The 13,011-nt window shown below is 41.8% G+C and overlaps 1 protein-coding gene across 2 annotated transcripts in view; it reads right to left on the bottom strand.

Moving 5' to 3' along the window:
• Ube2r2 (ubiquitin-conjugating enzyme E2R 2) overlaps positions 1–13,011 on the bottom strand; it is a 91,515-nt gene that overhangs the window by 7,221 nt on the left and 71,283 nt on the right. For both annotated transcript variants that reach the window (XM_013026658.1, XM_013026659.1), the window contains 2 exons: positions 4,698–4,795; positions 1,019–1,153 (listed from right to left, as the gene is read on the bottom strand). In XM_013026658.1, the coding sequence (XP_012882112.1) occupies positions 1,019–1,153; positions 4,698–4,795 (233 nt within the window). The remainder of the gene's footprint in view (positions 1–1,018; positions 1,154–4,697; positions 4,796–13,011) is intronic.

Genomic DNA, 13,011 nt, shown 5'->3' with positions numbered 1-13,011 from the left:
TGCAAAATTCTTGGCCATTATGTAACCCTTCTATCTTCTGAAGCATGTGACAGGGAAATGAAATACTGGCCCATTTTCTTACTTTTATACAGATGGAGACATTAACCATCCCAAATGTTAACTGACAAGTGGTCACATGAAATGTGTCAAGACCAACAGTAGATTCTGGTTCTTGTTCTAGATCAGTTTTACCACATTACTATTGTTAACAATAATGATATCCAGCAGATGTTTGCCACCTTGGCCAAAAGAATCTTTAAATCATGGGACTTCATTATTAAAAATTACTGTCTTTCATACAAGTGTATGTAGTATACCTGCAATGTCTGATGCTCTGGATAAACATGGTTACTGCATTTAACGGACACAAAAGCCAAAAGAGGGTTCTTAAGGTGGCTAGGAAGGAAATCCTGCAAAACAGACCAGTTAAGCTACAAGTTAAACCAGGCATAGTGGTACAAGCCTGTAATCCAAGCACTCAAGAGGCTAAGGTAGGAGAGTCATGAGTTCAAGGCCAGTCTAGATTACAAGTGAATGAAGCTTTGTCTCAAACAAAATAAAATCTGGGCCCCAGTGGCTCACACCTGCATTCTAGAGTTACTCAGGAGGCTGAGAACTGAGGATCATGATTTGAGCAAGCTCAGGCAAGAAAGTTTGTGGGACTCCAATTAATCACAGAAAAAGTGGCTCTGTGGCTCAGTGATAGAATGATAGTCTTGAGCAAAAGGAACTCAGGGACAGAGTTCAGGACCAGCAACAGATAGATGATAGAGACAGACAGATATAGATACAGATAATCCAAGAATCTGGAAGTGCTGGTTCCTAGGAAACTAGATCTGTTTCAGCACTATTTTGAGGATTCAAGCAGAAACCTTCCTTTTGTATACTATAAATATAGCTGAGAGGAATCATCCTGGAGTGGTCAGGATATTTAAATCTGATTTAAACCCTTGGTTCCAGAATACATTTTGGCTTATAGAAAGATGAAGCAATAAAAAGACAAAACAAAGTACCTTACCTAATGATTTCAGCATATTCTTTGTCTTTTCCTTTGCTGTCCCTCCATTTCCTGAACATAACCGAAGCATCCACATTGGCTGGGGAGAAGGTGTTGGGCTCATTAAGCAGTGAGATTACACTTAACAGGATAGTCCTGAAAATAGGGGAAAAGGATCAGCTGTGAATACTCACATCAAATTTTCCAATACAATTTAAGGTCTTAGATAATCAAATGTTTCAGTATTCAGCTGTCGAGGCTAGAGAACCAGGTGCTTACCAGGCATGTTGGTACACTCAACCTCTTCAGGAGGACCACTAGAGTTTGAGGCCAGCCTGGGCTACAACAGTCAAAAGAAGTCTGCTGGTTGGGGGACAGGGCAGAGCAAATACATGAATCTGGCGTGGAGGTCAGATTGCAAGGAATGCAGTGATTGCTAGAACGAACTGTCTCAACTGCCTATATGTTCCATCCTGCAAAAAGCAGGTATCTGGAAGCTTTCAAATACCATGTATTAATAATTACTTAATTTAATTACTTAAACTTAGGTGGAGCAGGAAAAGAAAAACATAAAACTGGGGCTGGGAAGGTGGCTCAGTGGTAGAGCACTTGCCTTGCATGCATGAGGCCCTGGGTTCGATTCCTCAGCACCACATAAGCAAAAAGAAAAAAGCCAGAAGTGGTACTGTAGCTCAAGTGGTAGAGCGCTAGCCTTGAGCTGAAGAGCTGAGGGACAGCGCCCAGGCCCAGAGTTCAAGCCCCACGACCGGACCAAAAAAAAGAAAAGCATAAAATAGTTTTAAGGCTATTTTCTCATGGAAGAAGGTAAACATACCAGTTATCCTATTTGTATTGTGGGCGCTGAAGACATCTGAAAAATATTAACTACTTTATACCTATAAGCAAAGGAAAACAATTTTCTCAAGAGAATAGAGGAAAAGAGAAGCCTTTGGAGAGCTGATCTCTTGAATAATCTACTTACAAAAAATAGTTACTAACTACCTACTGTCTTTCAGAGGCACCAAGTAAGATGTCAAACGTATCATGGTGAGCAATTTAGACGCCATCCTTGACTGCCCAGTGCTAACAGGTCCAGTAGATTCATACAACATTCAGCAATATCAAACCGTCAATCTTAACAGACTAAAGTTCCAAGGAACCACAGAAGAGGCCTCTAAGGCAAGAAAAAGGCTCTAAGACATTCCAAACTTCCATGGGGCTTGAACCCTGGGCCTGGGCGCTGTCCCCGAGCTCTTCAGCTCAAGGCTAGCACTCTACCACTTGAGCCACAGCGCCACTTCCAGTTTTCTGGTGGTTAATTGGAGTCTCATGGACTTTCCTTGCCTGGGCTAGCTTTGAACCACAATCCTCAGATCTCAGCCTCCTGAGTAGCTAGGATTATAGGTGTGGGCCACCAGTGTCCAGCTCTGTGAGACTGATCTCCAATTAACCACCAAAAAGCTGGTGTGGCTCAAGTGGTAGAGTGCCAGCCTTGAGTGAAAAGCCAAGTGAGAAAGTGTGGCCCTCAGTTCAAGCCCCAGTACCAGCAGGTGCTCACATATGTGGGGACACATCACACCCACACACACCCACCCACACACACACACACACACATACACAGAGTTGCATTATTGGTTTCTCTTTCTCCCAACCAGTCCCAACAGAGTGTTATTTAAAGCTCACATATGTGGGGACACATCACACACACACACACACACACAGAGTTGCATTATTGGTTTCTCTTTCTCCCAACCAGTCCCAACAGAGTGTTATTTAAAACCACTCGGCTGCAGAATGTACATGTAAGAGACCTCAAATAAACCTTACTAAGTAGTGAGAACTGGGTGGAGAAAAGAGACTGAAAGATCAGCATGCTGTCACCTCGCAGACTACAGACCTCTTATACCTAGACGAGGTGGCAAGGATGCCAACCTCAAAGAAGCAAAGTTTCAAAGTAATATAAAATTTAAAGACTTGCACATAGACCAATCATGATTTCCCAAACATTGACTGATACAAAACAAAATTTGACACTTGTAGACAAGACATAGCTGCTTCCAACCTAGAAAAGGACAGTGAATTTCAAAACGCTAAAAAAATGAGTGGTAGAAATGGAATTTTCTTTCTTTTGCGGAAGCAAGAAGAATTAATGGTCATGCATATAATCCTTTCTGTGAGTTTCTGGGAAGGGGGCAGAAATGGTACAGAAATCTTAGCTCTAACCATCTTATTTTGGTCAGCAAGGTTCAGAATTTTTCAGGATTAAAACTGTATGTGTGCCGGGCGCTGGTGGCTCATGCCTGTAATCCTAGCTACTCAGGAGGCTGAGATCTGAGGATCGCGGTTCAAAGCCAGCCCGGGCAGGAGAGACCGTGAGGACTCCTACTTCCAATAAACCACCAGAAAACCGGAAGTGGCGCTGTAGCTCAAGTGGTAGAGCGCTCGCCTTGAGCTGAAGAGCTGAGGGACAGCGCCCAGGCCCAGAGTTCAAGTCCCATGACCGACAAAAAAAAAAAGGTAGGTACCAGTGTCTCACGTCTGCAATTCCAGCGACTCAGGAGACTGTGGTCTAAGGATAGTGATTTGAAGCCAGCCCAGACTAGTATCTCCAATTAGCCACCAAAAAAGAAAGCCATTAAGTGGAGCTATGGCTCCAGTGTCAAGTGATAGAGCACCAGGCATTGAGCCAAACAGATCAGGGACAGTGCCCAGGCTATAAGTTCAAGCCCTGGACAGAGACAGAGAGACATATACCAAAAGGAAAGGGAAGAGAAAGGGCTAGAGGGAAGGAAAGAGAAAAGGAAGGGGAAAGGTAACCAAAAAATCATTGGCTTGAAATTAATCAATGTAAAAGAATTCTAGCTCAAAAATTTCCTCCATAACTGGGAAGGTAGCTCAGTGGTAGAGCGCTTGCCTTGCATGCCTGAGGCCCTAGGTTCGATTCCTCAGCACCACATAAGCAAAAAGAAAAAAGCCGGAAGTGGTGCTGTGGCTCAAGTGGTAGAGTGCTAGCCTTGAGCTGAAGAGCTGAGGGACGGCGCCCAGGCCCAGAGTTCAGGCCCCACGACCAAAAAAAAAAAAAAAAAAAAAATTCTTCCAATAGTGAACTCTAAGGAAGTTGGAGTCACATGTATTAAAGGTCAAGACATTTAGCTGAAACTTCAAATACTTCTTAAAACTGAAAGTGTCGAGGGCCAGTGGCTCACATTTATAATCCTAACTACTCAGACGCTGAGATTTGAAGATCTCAGTTTGAAGCCAGCCCAGGCAGGAAAGTCTGTAAGACGCTTACCTGCCATTAACCACCAAAAAGCCAGAAGTGGGGTTTTAAAAAAAAAAAAAGCACAGGGACAGCGTCAGGCCCTGAGTAGAGGCACACACATGCGTGCGCCAAGTGTGCACGTGCATGTGCACGTGCATGCGCGCACGCGCGCACACACACACACCACCCCAAAAAAAACTAGCGGAAGAAAAATCAACCTAACATAGGAAACTTCCTGTCACACAAGTTAAAAGACAATGAATTAGGTTCACACAAAAATACATCAACTGGTAGGCTTCTATAGTCACAGCTATTCAGGAGGCTAAAGCAGGAGTTTTCAAAGTCAGCCTGGGCAACATAGAATGTGGCAACATAGTAAGACTGTCTCAAAAAGCAAAATGAAGTAGAACAGAACAACAAAAAGTATTAGCACCTTACCTCACGTTCTGAGTAGGATTCCACCTTTCTGAGGGGAGTTCTCCACTCTGTGGGTCATCTACAGGTGGATGAAGAATCGAAATGCATACATCTCCATTCTACAAGACACAAATATCACACTGCATAAATACCTAAAAAGTGATGTATAAGCCAGATGTGGTCACACATACATAATTCTAGCATTCAGGAGACCGAGGCAGGAAAATCTAAAGTTTGAGGTTACTAAAAAAAAGTTTAAGGCTGGGTACCAGTGGCTCATATCTGTAATCCTCGTAACTGAGAAGGCTAAGATCTGAGAATTGTAGTTCAAAGCTAGTAAGGGCAGGAAAGTCTGTAAGACTATCTCCAATTAACCAACAAAAAGCTACAAGTGCAAGTGTGGCTTAAGTGGTAGAGTGCTAGCTAGCTATGTGCAAAAAAAACTCAGGGACAGCATGCCCAGGCCCTGAGTTCAAGCTCCAGGACTGTTGCACATACCGGCATACACATGCATGCACATATACACAACCATACACCATAAACAAGTTTCCTTCCAGTACACATGAATAAAATCAAAGACAATAATTATCTCAATAGATCCAGAAAAGGCCTCTGACAAAATGCAGTATCTTTATGATAAATCCCTGAAGAAATTAGGAATTATGATCCTACCTGAATTTAATAGAGGATATATACAAAAATAGCTATGCACAAGTTATATTAGGTAAAAACCTTTCTTTAAAAATTAGAAATAATGGGCTGGGAAGTTGGCTCAGTGGTAGAGCGCTTGCCTTGCATGCCTGAGGCCCTGGGTTCAATTCCTCAGCACCACATAAGCAAAAAGAAAAAAGCCGGAAGTGGCGCTGTGGCTCAAGTGGTAGAGCACTAGCCTTGAGCTGAAGGGCTGAGGGACAGTGCTCAGGCCCAGAGTTCAGGCCCCACAACCGGACCAAAAAAAAAAAAAAATTAGAAATAATGGGCTGGGAAGGTAGCTCAGTGGTAGAGCGCTTGCCTTGCATGCCTGAGGCCCTGGGTTCCATTCCTCAACACCACATAAGCAAAAAGAAAAAGGCCGGAAGTGGCACTGTGGCTCAAGTGGTAGAGCGCTAGTCTTGAGCTAAAGAGCTGAGGGACAGCGCCCAGGCCCAGAGTTCAGGCTCCACGACTAGATACCCCCCCCCAAAAAAAAAATAGAAATAAGGGTTGGGGAGGTAGCTCAGTGGTAGAGTGCTTGCCTTGCATGCATGAGGCCCTGGATTGATTCCTCAGCACCACATAAGCAGAAAAAGCCAGAAGTAGCCCTATGGCTCTAGTGGTAGAGTGCTAGCTTTGAGCTGAGGAGCTCAGGAACGGTGTCCAGGCCCAGAGTTCAAGCCCCACGACTAACAAAATAAATAAATAAATAAAAATAAAGAGGAAAAGGATTTCTAATTTCTCTCTCTTTTTTTTAATGCCAATCCTGGGATTTGAATTGAGGGTCTAGATGCTGTCCCTGAGCTTTTTTTATTTTTTGCTCTAAGGCTGGTGCTCTACCACTTGAGCCACAGCTCTACTTCTAACGTTTTGATGGTTAATTGGAAATAAGTCTTCCAGACTTTCCTGCTTGGGCTGGCTTCAAACTCAATCCTCAGATCTGATTCCTGAGTGACTAGGATTACAAATAGAGCCACAGGTGCCTGGCTACTTTCTTTTTTTTATTATTTTTAAAATTTTTAAATTTTAAAGGATTCTCTTTTTTTAAAAATTATGCGATATGCTGAGGGGTGCATTTCTTTTTAGACAATGCCACCCCTTTCTTCCCTCTCCCCTAGTTTTTCTCTCCTGTTCCCACCCATAAGTTGTACAGTTCATTTTCAACATAGGATCCCAGTGAGTTCCAGTGACGCAGTTGTTCCCCCTTTGTCCTTCCATTTCAGTGCCCCCCCCCATACCGCAAAGAGGGCAAACAAGACAAATGAGCAAGCAAGAATAAGAAAACAAAAAGAGCAACAAAGAAAAAAACCTCGTTTCCATTTCTTGGGAGTTCATTTCGATAAATATTGTTATACGATCAGAGACACATAGGCATTGTGCCTTTATGTACTTTTTCTATTCTTTTTTGTTTTTCCCGCCAGTCTTGGGGCTTGAACTCAAGCGCCTGGGCACTGTCTCTGAGCTTCTGGCCTTTTCTGTTTATGTGGTCCTGAGGAATGGAACCCAGGGCTTCTTGCATACTAGGCAAGCACTCTACCACTAAACCACATTCCCATCCCCTCTCCACTCTTATATTTAATATTGTGCTTGAATTTTTAACCAAAGGAAAGGCAAATATAAGACAAATTGGCAAGGAAGATGTCAGATTATTTCTATATGTAGACTATAGGACCCAGTATCTAAAAGACCCTGAAGACTCTACCACAGAACTTCTCAGATCTGACACTTTCAGAGAAACAGAATACAACATCAACATACTAATACCACTAGCTTTTCCATATACCAATTTAAAAAAACCAACCCTTGGGGAGGGAAGGGGATGGTAAGGAAAAAACAAAGGTGGAGGTAACAACACTCAATAGGAAATGTACTTATTACCTTACGCATGTATCTGTAACCCCTCTGTACAGTACTTTTACAATAAAAAATATATACCAAAAAAAACCCACCCTACATTGAAAAAAGAAATCAGGAGAGCAAGGAAAGTGCTCAGGCCCCGAGTTCAAGCCACAGAACTACACACACACACACACACACTCTCTCTCTCTCTCTCTCTCAAATTAGGAAAAAATCCCACTCAATTTCAAAAAGGAAAAATAAAATTAAGAAGGTAAGAGATAACAAAACTACAAAACACTGAAAAAACTGTAACAGATGGCAAGAACTCCTGTTCATAGATCCTCAGAATTCATACTGGGAAAATGAACATATTGCATTGATCTACAGATTCAATGTAATCTCCATAAAAATTCCAATGACAGGACTGGAGGCATGGCTCAAGAAGTAGGCTAGCAAGAGCAATGCTCTAAATCCCAGAAGTACTAAAGAAAACCAATAGTAGTAATCTCAATAACATTCTTCATAGGATAGAAAAAATTCTGAAACTTATATGGAAACACAGAAGACCCCAAATAGCCAAAGCAATCCTGAGCAAAAAAAAAAAAAAAAGCAACATTGAAAGTATCACAGTATTTCATTTCAAATTATACTACAGAGTAATCGTAACAATGACATGGACCAAAAACATGTAGATCAATGGAATACAAAAGGGGACCTATAAGTAAATTCATACAACTAGAGACATCTGATTTATCATAAAGCTGCCAAAATCATTTCAGAAAAGTGGTGCTGGGAAAAAACAGCAATGTGTATGGCAAAGACTGTAACTAGATCTAATCCTGTATAATAATCATTTATATAACTTTGAAACTACTAGAGGAAAATACTTCATTGCTCAGGAAAGAAGAGCAAGACTGACAAATGGGAACGCATCAAATTAAGAAGCTTCTGCACAGTAAAGGAAACAATTACCAGATTGAAAAGACAGCCAAAAGAATGAGAAAAAACATCTTTGACAGCTATTTATCTTACAGGGGCTTAATATCTACACTACTTAAAAGAACTTGGAAAAAATTAAAATACCAAAAGAAATAATCTAATCAATTAAAAACGTTTTTCAAATGAGGAAGTACAAATGGCCAATAAATCATTAGAAAATGTTAAATAGCTTGAGCCATCAGAAAAATGCAAACTCAAAACTAAACATATGAAAACCAGGTGCTGATGGCCAAAGTCTCAAATCCCAGATACTCAGGAAAGCTGACATCAAGAAGATATTGATTCATGGAAAGCTCAAGGCAGGAAAGTTTCAAAAGCATAAAATGCTTAAGTGATAGAGTAAAAATTTTAGATATGTGGTAAGGTGGCTTATCTTAGCTGAGTGCCATTATGGGAAAAAATAAACTGGGCTAGGCTAGGGGCTGAGGTAAAATCATAGAGTGCTGCCAAGGAAGTAGAAGTCTCTGAGTTAAGTCTCCAGCAGCAAAATTAAGCTAGACTACGTTAAAATTGAAAATTACTCAGGATATTGCTCAAATAGTGGAACATTTTGCCTAGTAAGCACTAGATTTAGTTCAAACACCAGTACTGTCCAATTAAATCAGTTAATTAATGAAAAAATTGTGCCCATTTAAAAAACATTATGAAGAAAGTGAAAAGGTAACACATAAAATGTGAAAAAAATTGCAAATCAAATCTGAAGGAGGTTTAATATCTGTACTATATAAGGAATTCCAAAAACTCAGTAACAAAAAGATAAACAACCTGACTAAGAAATGGACAAAGGGGGGAGGGAGGAAAAGGGGGGGGGTACCATTGTTCGACAAGGAATGTACTCAGTACCTTACCTAGTGACTGTATCGCCTCTATACATCACCTTGACAATTTAAAAAAAACAAAAAACAGACAAAGTTGAGCACAGGAGTACACTGCAATAGTTACCAGCAATTTGAGAAACAAAGGCAGGAAGATCACTTTCTCCAGGAGTTTGAGGACAGCCTAGTCAACAAAAGCTGGACAACATGAAAATCTGTCTTTAAATACATACATATGGGTATGATAGGTATGTATTTAATAGGTAAAGCACAATCATTTCTACAATAAAAATACACAAATGGGGGGCTGGGAAGGTGGTAGAGCACTTGCCTTGCATGCCTGAGACCCTGGGTTCGATTCCTCAGCACCACATAAGCAAAAAGAAAAAAGCCGGGAAGTGGCGCTGTGGCTCAAGTGGTAGCGCTAGCCTTGAGCTGAAGAGTTGAGGGACAGCGCCCAGGCCCAGATCCAGGCCCCATGACTGGACAAAAAAAAAAACAAAAAAAACCACAAATGGCCAATAAGTAAATGAAAGGATGTTCAAGATATTAGGGAATTACAAATCAAAATCACAATGAAAGATTTGTATAGCTACATTTGATTTTGTTTTTATTTTTTTCTTCTAGCATGACTATACTTGAAAAGAGAAAATAAGCCAGGCGCAGGTGGTTCATACCTGTAATCCTAGCTACTCAGGAGGCTGAGATCTGAGGATCTCGGTTCAAAGCCAGCCCAGGCAGGAAAGTCCATGAGACTCTTATCTCCAATAAACCACTAGAAAACCAGAAGTGGCGCTGTGGCTCAAGCAGTAGAGCGCTTGCCTTGAGCTGAAGAGCACAGGGACAGCGCCCAAGCCCAGAGTTCAAGCCCCATGACCAACCAAACAAAAACGAAAAAAAAAAGAGAACATAACTAATATTATGAGGCGCTAGAGGAACTGGAATTCTCAGATAGTATTGGTAAGAATTTAAAAAAATAGTTTAAGTGCTAGAACAAAAAAAGAAAAAGAAAAGCTCTTCAAACAAGCTAGACAGAGTTCCCATTTAACTCCATTGTTCCTCTCTGAAGTAATGTCCATGAACAAATAACTGTATAAACTAATTTGCATATCGATACAATGGAATAAGATTCAGCCATAAAAGGTAATGAAGTACCAGGCACTAGTGGTTCACACCTATAATCCTAGCTACTAGAGATCTGAGGATCATGATTTGAAGCCAGCAGAAGGAAATACTCTTATCTCCAATTAACCACCAAAAAGCCAGAAATGAGAGTTGGGGATTTAGCTCAGTGGAAGAACATTTGCCAGGGAAAGCAAGGCCCTGAGTTCAGTCTTTGGCTCTGGGGGGGGGGAAGGTTGGAAGCCAGAAATGGCTCAAGTGGTAGAGCGCTAGCCTTAAGCAAAAAAGCTCAGGGAGAACACCCAAGCCCTGACTGAGTTCAGGCCCAGGACTGGAAACAGTGAAGCAATGATAAATAAATAATGATTAATAGTACCAAGGAGATGACTCTTCAAAACATGTTAAAGAAGCCAGATAAAGAGTCACATATTTTATACTGTAAGTCCATTTATATTAGATATCCACAATATATAAGCAGACAGCAAACTGGTAGTTGCTAGAGAATAAGGAGATAAGAGAATGGGAAAAAACTATATAGTAAGTAGAATGCTTTACGTTAGAGTAGTAGACTTTATAGCTACTAGACATAGCAATTGTACAACATTAAGAACTTACTTTAAAGCCAGGCACTGGTGGCTCACGCCTATGATCCTAGCTACTCAGGAGGCTGAGATCTGAGTATGGCAGTTCAAAGCCAGCCCAGGCAAGGAAAATGCATGAGACTCTTATCTTCAATTAACCAGAAGTAGCACTGTGGCACAAATGGTAGAGAACTTACCTTGAGCTAAAGAGCTGAGGGACAGTGCCCAGGCCCAGAGTTCAAGCCCAATGACTGATTAAAAAAAAAAAAATACTATATATCATTGGGTTATTTATGTCATTTTACTTTTTGTAGTGCTAGGGATCAAACCCAAGCTCATATATGCCAGGAAAGCACATTACAACTGAGTTACATTTTCAACTGAATCCTTCATTTAAAAGGCTTTTGTTTTAAGGGAGGAAGCAAGGATGAACAAACACAACCATGCTACTCAGTATACACTATGTAGAAAAGAACCTGTGTGGGCTGGGAAGGTGGCTCAGTGGTAGAGCGCTTCCTTTGTATGCATGAGGCCCTAGGTTCGATTCCTCAGTACCACATAAGCAAAAAGAGAAAAGCCGGAAGTGGCACTGTGGTTCAAAGTGGTAGAGCGCTAGCCTTGAGCTGAAGAGCTGAGGGACAGCGCCCAGGTACAGAGTTCAGGCCTCATGACCAGACCCCCCCCCAAAAATAAATAAATAAATAAAAATAACCTATGTAACTTGTGGGCAGGGATAGGAAGTAGAAACTGGAGTTAAGCAAAGAAAGGATGACATTGTCCAAAAATTAGAAATGTACTCATTACCTGCCTTAAGAAATGGTAATCCCTCTGTACAACACATTAATAATAATAGTTATTTTTAAAGGTTAATGGATGTGATGTATATGGGGGGGGTGCGTGCATGCGCATGCACACACACATACACACACACACATACACACACACACACACACACACACGCCTAAGCGCACATGTTCACAATATGATGCATGCTGGTTCAATCCCCAGATTGAACTTCACCTGGGCACTGTTTCTAAGGGCATTTTGCTCAAGGATAGGGCTCAAGTGAGCCACAGCTCCATTTCTTTTTTTTGTAATAAGAGTCTCACAGGGCTGGGAAGGTGGCTCAGTGGTAGAGCGCTTGCCTTGCATGCATGAGGTCCTGAGTTCGATTCCTCAGCACCACATAAGCAGGGGTGGGGGGGAGAAGCCGGAAGTAGCAATGTGGCTCATAAGTGGTAGAGCGCTAGCCTTGAGCTGAAGAGCTGAGGGACAGCGCCCAGGCCCAGAGTTCAGGCCCCACGACCGGACCCAAAAAAAAAAAAATTAAAAAAAAAAAGTCTCACAAAACGTTCCTCTGGGCTGGCTTTGAATGGAGATCCTCAGATGTCAGCATCCTGGGTAGCTAGGTTTACAGGCAAGAGCCACTCACACCCAGCTTGTATGTAAATTTTATCATGACAAATTGTGGGAAGAGCAGGGAAGGGAAGAGGGGAGGTAGGTGATGGGAGTGAAATGGAAAGAAAGAAGGAGCCAGGTAGGGAGGAGTTCTTGGCTTCTAGAAAGGAAGTTCTAAAAGATAAGAGGTAAGGGAGTAGGGCTCCTGGTAAAATGCATGCCCTGGTTGGATCCCTAGGATCAATAAAGCAGCTGGATGTGATGCTGCACAAGACTATAACCCTAGAATTTTGGAGATGGGAAGATCTCAGGAGTTCCTAGCCAGCCAGCTTGGATAAACAAAGCATCAAAAAAAAAAAAAAAAGATGAAATTCAAAATAGTAAGAAAAAAATGTGAAATGAAAATGTCTAGCCCAGGCTGGCACCAGTGGCTCATGCCTATAATCCTAGTTACTCAAGAGGTTAAAGAGATCTGAGGATCACGGTTCAAAGCCAACCCAGGCAGGAAAGTCCGTGAGACTCTTATCTCCAATTAACCACCAAAAAACTAGAGATGGCTCAAGTGGTAGAGCACTAGCCTTGAGCTGAAGAGCTGAGGGACAGTGCCCAGGCCCAGAGTTCAAGCCCCACGACCAACAAACAAACAAACAAATAAATAAATATAGAAATAAATGTAACATCTAGCCCAGACTCTACCCAAATTCAATTAATGAGTCTGCTAAGCAGCTAAATTTAGGCATATTAATACCATAAAAAAAATCATCCCCAGGGGCTGGGAAGGTGGCTCAGTGGTAGAGTGCTTGCCTTGCATGCATGAGGCCGTGGGTTTGATTCCTCAGCACCACATAAGCAGAAAAAACCAGAAGTGGCGCTGTGGCTCAAGTGTTA

Source organism: Dipodomys ordii, unplaced genomic scaffold (genome assembly GCF_000151885.1).
Source record: "Dipodomys ordii isolate 6190 unplaced genomic scaffold, Dord_2.0 Scaffold95, whole genome shotgun sequence".
Lineage (NCBI taxonomy): Eukaryota > Metazoa > Chordata > Mammalia > Rodentia > Heteromyidae > Dipodomys > Dipodomys ordii.
This window is presented reverse-complemented; position numbering and strand designations above follow the sequence as displayed.